At 47.3% G+C, this 15,754-nt stretch overlaps 1 protein-coding gene across 1 annotated transcript in view; it reads left to right on the forward strand.

The window, feature by feature from the left end:
* ZNF236 (zinc finger protein 236) overlaps positions 1-15,754 on the forward strand; it is a 57,332-nt gene that overhangs the window by 20,764 nt on the left and 20,814 nt on the right. Inside the window, exons 9-16 of the mRNA XM_016214824.2 lie at positions 92-364; positions 1,578-1,781; positions 7,760-7,901; positions 8,541-8,801; positions 10,995-11,248; positions 12,005-12,106; positions 12,453-12,604; positions 13,535-13,638. Of these exons, the coding sequence (XP_016070310.2) occupies positions 92-364; positions 1,578-1,781; positions 7,760-7,901; positions 8,541-8,801; positions 10,995-11,248; positions 12,005-12,106; positions 12,453-12,604; positions 13,535-13,638 (1,492 nt within the window). The remainder of the gene's footprint in view (positions 1-91; positions 365-1,577; positions 1,782-7,759; positions 7,902-8,540; positions 8,802-10,994; positions 11,249-12,004; positions 12,107-12,452; positions 12,605-13,534; positions 13,639-15,754) is intronic.

Below are 15,754 nucleotides of genomic sequence, written 5' to 3' on the forward strand. Positions count from 1 at the left end.
TCACAGTTGCGGGGAGCCGTTTACCTGACCCTAGACAGCCCTTAGGCGCCTTGATCTGGCATCTCACAGCTTATGTCTCACTGCGCTGCAGGGTCCATCCGCGAGGAGAACGGGGTCCGGTGGCACGTGTGTCCCTACTGCACCAAGGAGTTCCGCAAGCCCAGCGACCTGGTGCGCCACATCCGCATCCACACGCACGAGAAGCCCTTCAAGTGCCCGCAGTGCTTCCGGGCCTTCGCCGTGAAGAGCACCCTGACCGCGCACATCAAGACGCACACGGGCATCAAGGCCTTCAAGTGCCAGTACTGCCTGAAGAGCTTCTCCACGTCGGGGAGCCTCAAAGTGCACATCCGCCTGCACACAGGTGCGGGGGAGGCGGCGCCGGGCCGGCCTTGCATGGGGCCTGCGCCTTCGGGACTCGTTTTCCCTTCCCAGCCGTGGTTGCGGACGCCCCCGGTGCTCCGCAGGGCTCCCTCCTCGCGGAGAGGACCTGGGACTGGTTCTCCCTCAGCTGCGGCCCTCGAGGGAGAGTCAGACAGAGGGCTCGGGGAGGAGCACAGGAGAGCAGAGGGAGGGAGACCGCCTGTGGGCGGCCAGACTCAGGTGTAGACAGTGGGCCTTGGTTAGGGAGCGCCGGCGTGCGCCCTGCGAAGACCTGACCGCTGCAGCCCGCACCCTTCAGGCGGGGACCTTTGTGCCGGCCTCAGCAGAGAGGGGACCCGCGCCTCCTCTGCGGTCCGGATATTACGTAACCAGCGATGAGGCAGGAAAACTTACATTCCGGCTCCAGTTTTATTTGTTACAGCGTTGTTGAGATATAATGCACAGATTATAAAATTCACTGTGTTAAAGTGTACAGTCCAGAATTGAGACCCACACACTACCTAATTTTCACATATTTTTGTCACCCCCAAAAGGAACCCGGACCGACCCTTAGCAGTAGTTTGCTGGTCCTGCCCGGGCTCCTGAGCTGAGCTGACACGTGGATGAGTGTTTGAAAAAGCTGAAATCAGTCAGTGGTGGTATATGCCTGTCGCTGGAATCTGCACTTTCATTTACCAGTAAAAGTGCAAAAGAAGGAAATTTCTTTCATGAAAGGAACGTGATAGTAGAGGATTGTGAAGAGTATATTACTATCATTACGAGCAGTGATGTTATTGTTTACAGTTAATAACAGCTTGTGTCCTAAATGCTGGGCACTGCTAGGTACTCCTCTAACACGATTTCACACAACCCCAGCAAAGCCCAGACGTGGCATGGGCCTCCAGGCCGCAGTTCAGCACTCGAATATTCTCCAGGACTGCTAGTATGAATATCTGTATTTTACTTTGTCCTGAAAACAGTAAATTAAAAAAAAAAAGCTTTTATTACATGCCTTAGCATCTGTAATATGAACTAGAAAAAAAATGTATGCAAACTAGGGAAAATAACTGGTTTAGAATAGGTAGGAAACTAGAAGCATGAAATGGCAAGTCGAATATTCAAATGGATAGTAAATACTAGAATGTTACGTTGGCATTCATTGTTACGGTTTAGTTCCTTGAAATAACTCTATGGTGTGTGTTTCTCTTTTTTAGGAGTCAGACCTTTTGCTTGTCCTCACTGTGACAAAAAATTCCGAACCTCAGGCCATAGGAAGACACACATAGGTTCCCACTTTAAACACTCGGAGTTGAGAAAGATGAGGCACCAGCGGAAACCCGCCAAAGTTCGTGTGGGCAAGGCCAGCACTCCAGTCCCTGACATTCCTTTGCAAGAGCCAATCCTCATAACCGACGTAGGTAAGGCTCTCTTCCCTCCTACGTGCCGAAAGCCATGGAACGCCATGACCACGCGCTGCTGCTGTGGCTCAGGCTGGCCTTAGTGCAGTTCGGGTGAAGCATTGTTGGTTACACAGTTACAGCTTACGTCCCAGCTCTGTCCAAACTGCTGCTCGGTTAGAGAAGTGTGTGCAAGTGAAGGTATTGTGTGCGCCTGCTCACCGAGGAAGGATCTCTGCCCAAACAGCTCTCACAGATGGACAGGGGGTCACTATGGGAAGTGCATAGTGCACTTGGATGTTCTTATGTTTCAGTTTTCACCTGGTGTGCAGTCGATTATTATTTGGACTGCTGTAATCTTTGGGCTTCCTAGGAACTACAACTCTTAGGGGATTTGATTGCTGAGAGCATAGAAATGGATCGGCACTCCCGTGGCAGGTTGAGTACTTTGATACCCTTGTCTGGTTTTGGTAGCTCGCAAACAAAACACCAGTTTTACTGAATGTGTATTTATTCTTCCCCACAGTCTGTTGGTTCTCAGAGGTTTATGTTATTCCTGAAAAGTCAGGACAGGTTAAACATTTATTTAATGGCCCTAGAATTATTCTTCCTGCTTGAAGATTACTCTCAAATTACCATTTTTTTCAGATTGCCATGAATCAAGCGAAAAACCTATGTGTTTTTTGACTTTAAGTTTATAAATCCTTAGTTGAGTGAAACTAGAGTCCTGATTCTCTAGACTTTTTCCAAGGTTAAAACGGGACATATTTTACTTGCTGGCTTCACACCTTAGGCCAAATTAGTGGAAATGGAATTCATGAGGGAAATGGTATATACAGGTGGCCTCACATTGTAAAATGTGAAATATTATAAATACTTATTTTGATGCTTACCTTCATTGTTATGTGTACTTGCGTCTGTCTCTTCTCTCAGACCCTGGGCTCCTTGGGGGCTGTATTGAATAGATGTGACTGTAATAACCTTTGGGGGACAGATTTGATAAAAACATGACAGAGGGTTTGACATAGTTGAGTTACAATTATTTGACTAAATTGGGAAATGAGATGTCCCAGCTCAATCTAGTTACTTAAAACACAGTGTGTTTTACACTAAGACCGTGGCTTTGGAAAGTATTAGAATACATTAAAAGTAACTTTTACAGCTGCATGGGAACTTAAAAACAGTCTTTCCGAGACTGCATCTACCGATGTAAACACTGGGTCCTAGAGAGAGTTGTAGCATTGCTCATAGGTTGTACGACCGACTGTGCTCTGGGTAGAGCTGGCAACTGGGTGTTCTGGGTCTCGGCCAGGTCTGTGGTGAGTGAAGGTCACCCTCCCACATCCATTACCACTGCTCTCCACACAGGAGTATGGAGGGCGCACCCGGGTTTTCAGTCGTCCTGTCTCGCTATCGAGCACTGTGGTCTGTCCTGGCCTTAAATGTTGCTCCATTACTGCACTCTACAGCTCTAGACGTGTTGCCCGTTTCACTCTAAATATTCTTCCTCCTAACTTAAGAACTAAATTTTAAATGAAATATATGTAGACTGAGGAAGTATTGGAGTTGGGTGATCGTAATATTTTGATCTGTAGCTACTTATGGATTTTCAAATTATATACATTTAAATATGTCTGTTTTTAAAAATCACCATTTTTCTCTCTCTACATGACTCTGTGTGTGTGTGTGTGTGTGTGTGTGTGTAAGTGCAGTATCACTGTACTTAGCATATGTGTTTGAAATACCTTTTCTTTGAAGTGAGCCAGGCTTTGGTTCTCTATTATTTTAAACCTTGATCTTCCAAGCTTATATTTATGTTTTAATCTTACTGATACTGGTACGTGTATCTTTCCTTCAACACATTTGTCTAACCTAGTATGTTGAATTATTTTGTCATTTATCACGTATATCTACGTTTGTCGTTTTGTGGCATTTATCCTCTCTTACTAATTGCAGGGTAGGACGTTCCTGTGGGACTAAACTGTATTTTCCCCAAGCACCACAATCAAAGGCAGCTGTCTCTTCTGTTTTTATGGGAGGGATTTTAAAACATTTTAAGGATGCTTTTAGTTTGTTTCTGAAGCATATTAATTGAAATGCCTTTCTTTGAGATTAGTAATTTCCTTAAAAACTAACCCATATGAAAAGACTGATGGATAGTCTCATAGAAATGACATAATATAGCCAACACCCCAGGACCTTTGTGTATGCTTAACTCACCCTTAATTTTTTTCTTCAAAGATTGAGACCTTATAATTAGCCCAACTTTTTCACAGAACTTAGTGTTTGTGAAATATGAGAGGTGGAAAACAAAGCCTCTAAACACTGCAGCCTGTTATTTTACTTCCTTTAACAATTCAAAGTAGGGAAATCACCCCTCCCCCCTTGCCGAGGGCTTAGAATCTTCTGGGGTCTGTTTCAAAATACTTGTGCCTGGTACCATCCCGAGATTCCATGTCTGTGGGAACATGAGACGCAGTTGTAGGTACGAGGCTGCTTACCACCCTTTGTGACGGTGCACAGAGGTGATGAAACATCCACTAGCATTGTCTGCGGTGCCCTGAGCACACTGGTACAGCGGGACTCCCTGCAGATGCCCAGAGGCTGAGGGGATGCTGTTGTAGGCAATGACTTGAGCAGATGTTAGGAAACAGGTTATTACAGAAGAGCATGTGTGGCCGATCCCACTTGTGTTTGTAGGTAACTAGCCCTTTTGTCCCAGTGTGCACCAAGCTGGTCATTAGGGTTTTCTCTGAGAGGGGTTCCTGTCAAGCTCTTTTGTTTTTCTCTGTGTGATCTGAATTATTTCAGAAGCTCCAGGGGACTTGCAGTTGTGGAAGAGTGGTTTGGCAAGGGATTGAGTGAAGGGATTTGGCTGGTGGAGTGCAGGTGGATGGGGAAGGACTTGGAGGCAACTGGGAGACAGAGACGGCCACCCCTTGGTCCAGAGCTCCTCAGCCTCAAAGAATGGGTCCTTAGGAATGAGGAGAGCTTCAAGGGAAGCCTGTGACTAGAGACATTGTGTGTGGAAAAGAGATGATGAACCAGACTTTCTGTGAAGTTGTTCTTGATGGAGAGCGCAGGTTCCAGAAGCCACCAGGGAAAGAGCTGGGAGAGGGTGGGGGCTGGGCGGGGTGTGTGCTGCCGAGGTAGGTGCTGGAGGGGGACCCTGCACCAGGATGGGGGTACCACGGAGAGGAGGGACACCTGTGAGCCTTGTGAGGGTTCAGAGCTGTGAGGCCGGGTGCGGATCGCCAGTCTGCAGTCTGTAGATAACACTCTGAGCAGGGTGCTTTGGTGAAGGCGAGACGTAAGGGCTGACAGTGCTGGGGTTGTCTCTGTCTATGTCTGTCAGTCTGTCTGCAGGAGCTGCACCAGGGGCAGCCTAAAGCCTGCCGGAGGTCCAGACGCCTGCTCCTCTTGAAACCACAGTCCTGCCGTCTGTCAGGCTTTAGTACGTACTGCAGAGCCTGGGAAAAACACTCCCGCAGCCCTGCCTTTGTGGACTGACTCCCACTCTGACTAGCTGTCCCCACACCTGTCCTGTATTCCTTCTGGAGCTGGAGATGGTAGAGGCAGCTCTTCTTGTTTGTGAAGCATCTTCTGTCTCCCTGTGAAACAGATGGAAAGAAACCACTAGAGGGCTTTCACTCTCCAAAAACTACTGTGAATTTCACTTATTTTATCTACTGCTGTGGATTTATAGAACTAATTGCTTGAAATTATTTGTTTCTCGTTTTTCTTGTCGCCTTTTAATGTCCTTATTAAAGCAGACAAAATTACTTTCTCACATTGTATGTTTATACTGTTCATTTTAGTTGCGGCAGGAGAGTTTTCAAATTTCTCTACTGGCGTTTTTCTTAGAAACTATTTGTTCCATTTAGTTCGATAGGGAGCCACATGGTGGCTCACCCAGCAGCATTTGGAGTTCACAGTGTTAGTTCAGTGGCACTTTTGTGCTAACTGGTGTGAGCTATTTGCGTAAATTCCAACCTGCGGTGGGCCTTCTTCAGGGCGCATCGCATTTCAGTTTCATAGGCCTGGCGCCTGACCCCTCTCAGCTCCGTTTTGGAGAATGTTCACATTCTGTTGTGTTCTCTTCACAGATGTAGCGCGGTTCCCTAGGCCCAGTGGGGTAAAGGCCGGTCATACGACCATGGGCAGCGACCCTGGTTTGAACTTGGGCTGCTTCTTTCTTCCTTCCAACATGCTGGACACTGAGGACAGGACCATTCATTTGTCAGTCATATTTTTATGTCCTGCTTGGCAGGGGCTATGTGGGCTCAGGACTGTGTCCGTAACCATGAGACAGGCTCAGGAAGCTACAGCCAGCAGAGGGAAGAGGACAAGGAATGGCAGTGACAGTGCTGAGTGACTGAGTCACAGTGTGGCGCAGCCAGCAGTGAGACTATGGACGTGGAGGGACAGGGTGACGCTGCGTGCAGGAATGCATTGGGCAGGGGCCGCGATGGTGCTGGAGCTGATGGCTGTTAGGGTCACAGCTTACTGAGAAAAGTGTTTCAGCTGGGGATGCGAGAGGCCGAGCAGCACACACTGTGGGGCTGGGGCTCCAAGGAGGGCAGGAGTCTGACAGGAGCCGTGCAGAGGACTGCAGGTGGGCCTGAGCTCACAGAACCTCTGCTGCATCGCCAGCCTGTCTTTGAGCAGCAGGCATGTCCTCTCCGTCAGCTTGAGTGTGGTGTCGGGGGTGGAGGTGGGGTGGGCTGAAGGATGAAGCTTTTCTTCTGAGCAGGAGAGAGGAGTAGGAAGAGCAGGGTCTCGAGTGACTGACGTTGGGGCTGCCTGGAGAGGGACTTTCTGTGGATGGTCCCAGTGGCTCCAGTGGTCCATAAAACTGAACTGGGGAAAGGCTTGTAGGCAGCTTGGAGGGTTGTGCTGTGTGGGCTACCCCCAACTCCCGGGGTGTTTGGGATTCTCTTTGAGAAATAAAGGAGCTCCTGGTGCCTGTGCAGGTCCTGTTCACTCAAGTCTAGCACATGTGCGACGCGAGTCAGCTGAGCTAGTGCATCCCCTCCACTTGTCACTTCCTCCCTGTCATCAGGGTCACTGGAGGGCAGTAGAGATGAGGAAACGGGCCTGGGGAACGACAGACTTGAGGTTCTGAACTGCCTGTCCTGCCTGACTCGGCGTGTGCTGTGCACACAGCTAGGAGAGCTGGGAGGGGAACATCAGTCAGAGGGAAAGAATTAAGCTCTCTCAGGGGCCGGTGGGGAGGTCAGAAACAGCGCCCACCCTGTTCATAGTCGTCACGTGGGGGTGAGGGCACAGCTGAGGGGAGACTGGGGGTGAGTAGGTCCCAGCAGGCAGCTCCCTATGCTGGAGGGGGGGGCAGCCGTGGCGGGGCCACAGTGCACCCTCCTACGCTTCTGTGAGCTGCGGCCCCCCCTCAGGTCTAAGTGCGTGTGCTTTGGGGCTTGATCAGGACGCGGTAGTCTGTGGTCAGCCAAGGGAAGCCTTTATCTGTTTAAAACCTGAATTATTTAAGTTATACTTCAATTAGTAATTTTAATAAAGTTTCTGTGAAAATGCTTTTTCAGAACAAAAGATCCTGTTAGAATTACTTCTGCTTTGCATTTATTTTAGTACCTATATTACAGTTTTCTTCATAGTGAGCAAATAAGGGATTTAAATTCCAGTTAACCTCAATTTTGGATATACTTATGTAAATTTCATGCTAACAAGTGCTCATATAGAAAGTAAATGTAAATATCTGTTAAGATTGGCTCTAGAACCAGGGGAACTAACTGACAAATGGGTATTCCTTATGTTGAAGAACTGTCTATTTTATGTTAATTTTAGGAGTATTTCCCGACAGACAGTTCCTAACACAGTGAAAATAGCCTTTAGTTTCCACATTGGAATCTATACTTTAACTCCTCGGAGTGTTCATCTTCTGGGGAAAACAGATGCCTTTGATGTTTACCTTTTTTAGTACCTCTGACAGTGAATTATTCCTGATTTTTTTTTTTGGTTTGCAGGTCTTATCCAGCCCATTCCAAGAAACCAGTTTTTTCAGAGTTATTTTAATAATAATTTTGTAAATGAAGCAGATAGACCATACAAGTGTTTTTATTGTCATCGTGCATATAAAAAATCTTGCCACTTGAAGCAGCACATCAGGTAAGACCACGCATTCAGAGGTGGGATCTGGGATATTGGCAGTGACCTGGGGATCTGGCAGCTAGTAGAAATACAAAGGGTAGTAGTGTGAGCTTTTGGAATTTCAAGTGTCACATTTGACCCCAAATATTTATTGGTAATTTATTTTTTTATTCCTTAGTGTCTTGACTAAAATATTTTAGCCAGAGATTGTCACTGAATTTTATTTACAGTAACTTCTTTTATATTTAAGTGTTTGCAATTTCTAGGACACATGGAAGAAATTTTTGGTTTGTTTCATTAGAATTATGCTCATTAACAGTTTTTCAGGTGTATTTGTCAGAGTTTAGGTTAATTTTTGGTGCTAGCAACAGTGAGGGGAAAGTTGAAACTTTATCAGGGGAGACAGAGGTGAGGAGAAAAGTACAGCACTGAGGGAAGCCTGGGGCTCTGGTTTGTCTCAGGTGTGTCCCAGTGTTGTACCACCAGGCCACTCCCCTGAGGCTGCGCCTCAGGTGTTCTCACTAGTGAAGGGGCAAGTGTGTCTGCTGCCCAGTGTCAGCCTGAGCTCAGTGAGATCCTAGGGGAGTGCATTCTGAGCTGCAAAGCATTTGACAGTGTCAGGAATGTGCTCACTTATTTACACGCTTCCTCTTTTAGGTCTCACACAGGGGAGAAGCCCTTTAAGTGCTCTCAGTGTGGAAGAGGCTTTGTTTCTGCAGGAGTGCTCAAAGCACACGTCCGGACGCACACAGGGCTGAAATCCTTCAAGTGTCTGATCTGTAATGGAGCCTTCACCACGGGGGGCAGCTTGCGGCGGCACATGGGCATCCATAATGACCTGCGGCCCTACATGTGTCCCTACTGCCAGAAGACTTTTAAGACCTCCCTGAACTGCAAAAAGCACATGAAAACCCATCGGTAGGCACCATCCCGACGGTCACTGTAGTAACCCCTATAATTCCCACCGGTGCTGGAGAGTGTGCCTGAGAAGTAATTTCTCTGACTTTTGTGTCATTCTAGTTTGAGGTGTGTGGGCTAAAACACTAATGTCAGTGTCAACCTATTGAGAACCTTTAATGTCTAATATAGTTCGGAGGTAGTCCACATGGGGCAGATGCTCTGTGAGCTCTCTGTTAAAGCCGACAGTCCATACAGATGATGTGCTAGACCACCATCTAGTATAATTTGGTAGTGGAGATTTCAAGAAGACAGCCTGAGTCAGCCCTAGATTCTGGGCGCATTAGTGTATGTGAATGGTACTTAGTTTGTGTTGTTACTTTAGAAGAAAATGCGTTTCCACCACCACGTAGATCCATCATCAGATCTGATGTATGCTTTCACTTGGTGCTCCCTCCCCTACGCTCTGCATGAAGCGATCCAGTGAGCCCGGGGTGACATGTATTTCTGGCTGCATCTGGAGCTCGTTCAGCCAGCATTTCTCTGAAACCACAGAATTCTGTCTGTAATGGAGAGTCTGGGTAGGGTGACTCTCCTGGGAGATGGTGGAAGTAGGAGTTACCAGGAAGTAGGCGTGCTCGCCCTTTTCTCCAGAACATTAACTTGGAGGCAGTGTTTCCACTCGGGTGGGTCTGTGGCCGTGAGGGTCTGTGCGACAGCCAGGCCCCAGGTCCTCGGCAGCTCTTACTGTGTTCTTGATCCCCTTCCTCAGTGAGAGGCCTCGAGACCAGAAAGTGAAGAGAAAATGTTTTGTTTGGAACTACAAATGGAATTCCAAGTTGGCAGATTCCTGAGGTCCTGGAATCAAACCGAGGGTGCAGCTTGTGTGTGCAGCCTGGTCAGCAGAGAACTTCCGGCTCTTCCTTAAATTCTTTGCCTTACTCGCTGAGCTCATTGTTCATTTTTCTCTTTGAACGTGGAATTTTTTACCTTGATGAAAACATAGGTGACATATTTTGTATAGTAAAAACGTGATACTCACCTGAATAATGACCTTGCAGAATAACAGAGTGGCCGCATGCCCCCTGGTCCCATCTCTGAGGCAGCGGGTCGTCAGTCTGCTTTCCGGCTGTGAGACTTGGGCTGTAGGACTTGGCCCCAGTCCATACGCCAAGGTGTTTGTAATACTAAAATCAGTCTGTAAAGGCACTGTCTCATTTGTGAATGTAAGAAACATTCAAACCTGTGAAAAATATTTGTGAGCTTATTTGAGCCAAATTGTTGACAAATCCCAAGAAGCAGAATCTCAGCGGATTGAGATAAAGCTCCAGAGATGGCAGTTTGCACCTTGTTTTGTGCATTACAATCAAAAGAGACTAAGGGGCGTACGCAAAATCCATGGGCGATAGATGAGGGAGACGGGAGAAAGCTAAGTAGGGAAACTTGGGATCAGATGAAACGTACAATGATAGACATACACCTCTTTTACTCAGGTGGGTGCAGGGCAGTTAACAGTCAACAGTGACAACGAGGGGCAAAGCAGTGCCTGTGCTTTGAGGGGTCCAGGAAAAGGAAAATTACTTTGACATTCCAACGATATGTTATTGTAGATGCAAAAAGACAATAGACAGGCTCGGTTCAGGTAAAGATGGACCTTTGTCAGCCTAGGACACGACTACCCACCATAAACTACTTTTACTTAGAAAGTTTTAATTTCAGACCATCCTTTGTGGTTACTTTGGGTGTCTGAGTTTGTGAGGTTGCCACGCAGACCTCCCTTGAGCTGTCAGGTGAGCTCATGGCCCCTTTTCCTCCATACATTTCACACAGTTCTTTTTCTGAAACTTTGACTCTCTGCAGAATTTGAGTTGGGAGAGTTTTTACTTTGAAACCTGTGGCAGCTTTTTAATTTTTTTCACTTAAAAATTCTGGGGTGTAGTCCTTCACCCTGTTTTGCTGCCTCTGTGTCCCCACAGTCAGAGGGCACTGAGGCAGGACACCTGTTCTGCAGAATCATCACAGTAGTTACTTTTCACCTGCATCACTGTTGTGACTTCAGAATGAAGATATCTAAAGTGAAAATGTTATTTAGTAATTCAGTTATTACTTAGTAGTAGTGAATTTGGTTTAATGAATAGAGCCCAGCTTGCTCCATAGCCTCAGGCCTATTCCTGCTGGCAGTGTCTGACTTGCATCACGCATGGTTTTTCACAGCTATGAGCTGGCTCAGCAGCTACAGCAGCACCAGGAGGCCGCCTCGCTCGACGGGAGCTCCGTGGACCAGCAGGCCGTGCACGTGTCCACTCAGATGCAGGTGGAGGTCCAGAGTGATGCGCTGCAGCCACCGACGGATGCGGTCGCCACAAACCCTGAGGCCATGCTGGACTTGGAGCCGCAGCATGTCGTGGGTGCAGAAGATGCAGGGCTGGGCCAGCAGCTGGCAGAGCCGCCCCTGGAGGCAGATGAAGGTACATGTCTGGTGCTGGCTTCTGGAACCCTCTGCGCAGTGCCGCAGCAGCCCTCATTCTCAGCCAGGCTCCATGGTGTCTGCATCGCTGACTAGGTCACAGCGTGTGCTGTGCCTGTGTTCCGGCGAGAGAGTCTGATGTGCAGCAGGCCCTTTCCATACCTGCCTTTTCTGTAACTTACTTGTATCCCTTAGTATGTTGCAAAATGTTTCGTTTCCAGTAAGTACCCATCTGTTAGATCACGGCTATTCTGGTTCAGTGCCGTCCCCGCTGCTGTAAGTCTGCGCACGGTTTGTCACTGGTCTGCAAAGACCTCAGCCTCCTAAGCCAACTTGTTGCTTCCTCCATTAACAGAGCCTTGCTACAGAAATGTCAGCGTGACTGGACAGTGAGCCTCGTGCTCGATTGCATCTGGCCTAGGCTTCCGTCTAGCACACGCGTTAGCAAGCCAAGTCACTGGCCAATTCACTATTTTGTGGATGCCCCCAAATGTATTTAGTCTCGGAGCAGGATTTTGTAGTTTGTATCCTTTCTGTTGCCTGGAACAGTGCACATCCACAGAGATTTTAAGCAGTTGCTGGCTGTAACTGCATTTAGAACCTCACGGGAGACTGTCAGCTCGGTGAAAAGTGCTTCTGGAGCACGAGGTGACGCCCCAGAGTTGCATCCTGCAGGCTGCTTGTCGAAACCTGATGGACGTACCCAGGTTGGTAAGTCTGAAATAACTTGCACTTCTTTCTGTGTTCTTGTCCTCAGACAGGTTTGTGGCTCCACAGCACGCACTCCCTGGGCACATGGACCAGTTTGAAGAGCAGGCTCCTCCGCAGCAGTCCTTTGAACCAGCGGGCTTATCACAGGGTCAGTGCTGGCTCCAAGTGGGACTGTTTTGTGGCAGGCTCACATTTTCTGGAAAGTGACTTTAACCATTTTATGTGCAGTTTGCAGCCAGGAAAAGGGTGTGGAGTAGACATGGGGACTTGGGGGAGTAACTGGGTGTTGGCGGCTGGCCTGCAGGCTCTGCACTGAGTGCAGCCTTCTGCCTGTTCACAGGTAACTCTAGAGCCTGCTGGTAAGAACTACTCCTGATTCCAACTGAGAAAGTAGCAATGCCCCTTTAAACACCTTTATTTATAAAATCAATTTTTTTTGGCCTTTTTTGTGTAACTAATAATTTTTGTAGAAGTTATTCTCTAATTTATCTTAGATTTTACAGTAACGGACACGTACAACCAGCAGCCTCAGTTTCCACCTGTGCAGCAGTTGCAGGACTCAAGCACACTGGAGTCTCAGGCCCTGTCCACAAGTTTCCACGAGCAGAGCTTACTTCCAGTGCCCAGCTCTGATCCCATGAACGTGGTGAGTGTATGGCAGGGACACTCGTCCTTACTGAGCCCATTCTTTTGTCCTGCACTGTAAGTATTTAGGATTCACCTACTTAAGAGGGCACACTAACTTTATAACTAAGGTTATTGTGTCACTTGTGAGAGCTTAAGTGTTCCACGTATAGGGCTTTCTTTTTTCTTAAAACACTTTAGTTTTACTAAAAGATTCCATTATAATGATGCAGCTTTGCCTTTCAGGTTAGACATCGGGACAGCTGGTAGAGTGCTGTGTAGTAACGTCTGAGGAACATTGTTGCTTTAGTCATAAAACCAGACCTTTCTACTTGTATGATTTTAAAAGAGACGTGTTAAGATGAAAATATAATGAATGCTGGCGTAGTGAGCATAAGTATTTAAATGCATAATCTTAGTCAACTTGAAGACATTTGTTTTGGTTTTGATTTTTCCAGTTTGGAAAATTTTTCATAGTTATGAAAATGATTGGCCAGTTGATTGCTCTCTCTTTTTAAAAGCTGCTGGTAGTCTTGCCCAGCGGTGGGCCTGGAGGGGTGCTCTCCGTAGGCCGCCCCTGGAGTGGAATGCTGTCTTTCTCCCCATGTGATTTTGTGACGGGCTAGGAGATAGGAGACTTCGTATTTTCAGAAAGCAGGCCTCCGAGTCACTGTTAGTGAGAGTGGAGTAGGTGAAGGGTGACCTCTTGTTAAGGTCATTTCCCTGCTTGATCAAACTTCATACTAAAGTATGTTACTGGGAAATAAATGTGTTTAATGAAATCAGTATAAATGATTTTTATTATTAATCTGGCCCAGTGACTGCAATGAACTACTTGGAGTTTCTCCCTTTTAAGTCCGCATTTGTGAATTTTTTTTCCTTGGTGGTTCTTTGCTTTGTATTTACTCATAGGTATTCAGGCAGCCTGTGTTATACTTCTCTTAAATTTCAGACAACTCCTTTGATTCAAGAGCCATCCCAAGAGGAGCTGGACCTACCTCCGCCACGCCGCCAGTTCCTGGAGGACAGCGAGGACCAGAGCCGGCGCTCCTACAGGTAGACACACCTGCAGGGCGGCCAGATGAGTGCGGCCCTCAGTGTTGCTGCGAGCACCCGCCTCATACGGAGGGCTCTGCAGTTTAATGGTCTCAAGACCTCTGGAGATGGGTTCCATCATCACCCCATTTTATAAATAAGCACCTGAGACAAAGACACTTACTTGCTGAAATTTCTGCAGCTATTAAGTGACAGGACCTCTCCCTGGCCTGTGCATTTAACCTGCTTAGCTGTAGCTTCCTGCCACCACTGTCAGCCATTGCTGTGTTTGCAGAAATAATTTAAATTTATATTGTGCCTTTTTGTCCAAGGCTCTGCTGTGATTATATGAAACAACCTGTGTGCCAGGTGCAGTAGGTTAAAGACAGCTTTTAGAAATGCATCCCTTTGCTCACCCTCCCCCTCCCTCCACCCGCCAGTCCATCCCGCAGTGTGTGCTGAGCACCCTCGGGATCACGTCCTGCATGGGTGCTCAGAATACGCTGGTGAGAGAAACAGACAAGGCTGCTGCGGGGCTCAGGGCAGCAAATAAAATACGTGTGTTAAACACGAGCATGTGTGTGATGAGACGGTAAAGTGGGATTGTTTTTATGGACTGCTTTGAGCTTCTAATAGTTTAATAATTTTGTTTAAAGTACTTTTTAACTTTAATAATTTTTTTCAGAGCTATTTAAGAAAAAATATGCCTCATTATTTACTGTTAAAAAAAGTGTGAGCTGCCTTACCTCAAATGAGTGGTCTTAATTAAGGCTTTTGAAGTGGATTAGTTTTGCTAGCATTATCAAGTGTATACTTTCTGAGAGGTCAGGGATGTCCTTAGTTTTGTTTTCACAGGGTTTGTTTCTGTGCAAGATCTCAAAAGTGCTCTGACAGGTGTTCTCAGGCATTAGATTCTGTACCTTTAGGAGTGGGTCGTCCTGAGGTCTCCATGAATTCAGAAATACAAATACAAAAATACAAGTTCAGAAATACACCAAAGCAGGAATTCTGAATCTGGGTGTTCATGCTTCTGAGGGGGACACATAGATGGGCTTGAGGGTCTTTGACTCCCCTCATGTTTTATCCACACTTTCATTAATTCAGTAAGTACTTGCTTGCTGATGTTTAATTTGGGGTTTTGCATGGGCATTGTGAGATAGTCTAATGTGTGGTCATGAGCCCTGCTTGACATTGGCTGGGCAGTCCTAGACATTGGGCCTTGCACCCTGCATTCACTCAGACTTTATTAAGGACCTGTCAAGTGTCAAGCACAAGGGCTGGATTAGTGAGCAAAGCAGAAGAAGCCCTCGGGCCTCACAGAGCCCACGTGCTAATGGAGATAAGTTGAATGAAGGGAAGTGCACAGCCCGGGAGCTACACACAGTGCGGGTGCTGATAGCTGTCTGTCCGTGCAGCTGACTGAGGGGTGGTTGTGGTCGTGGGGGTGGGGGTGGGGCATGGTTCCAGATCCATTTAGAAGGCGGAACCTCCAGGATCTTTTACAGGTGAAAGTGGGAGAAACAGCAGAGTTAGGGTGGCCACTAGGATTGACCTGAGCAAGGCGATGGATGGAATCACTGTCCCTGGAAAGGGGAAGACCCTCAGGGAGCAGGCTTTGGTGTCAACACCAAGACTTGGTTTAGTGTCATTAGGATCCATGTTCAAGGAGAAACTTCACGTGGGCAGTCCTTACACTAGATTGGAATTAAGGGGTGAGACCCAACTGGAAGGACACATTTGGGAGTTACATTGCGGAGACTAATGTTTAAAGCCATGATGTTTTTCCACCCAAAAGAGAAGGGGCTCAGAGATAGCACCCTTGGGTACTCTATTTAGGGTGAGTGTGGTGAGGACGGTCAGCTACTGGAGTCTCATGGTGTCAGGGATCCCTCCCCCAGGACATTGAGAACATGGAGCCTAAACTGTTATTGTGTTAGTACTTTTATCATCTTATTACTTCTTGTTCCATAAGTATGACACAAGTGGGTGATAGTGAAGTTCCCTGGAGATGCAATCGCTGGGCCCTACCACTGGGAACTCAGCAAGTCACTTGATCACTGTAGATGTCAACTCCTGCGGTTCAGGTGGTTGTTGGACACTTTGGAAGAACAACTTTGTTATCAGCAGGGCAGGAGGT

Source organism: Miniopterus natalensis, chromosome 7 (assembly GCF_054644295.1).
Source record: "Miniopterus natalensis isolate mMinNat1 chromosome 7, mMinNat1.hap1, whole genome shotgun sequence".
Taxonomy (NCBI): Eukaryota; Metazoa; Chordata; class Mammalia; order Chiroptera; family Miniopteridae; genus Miniopterus; species Miniopterus natalensis.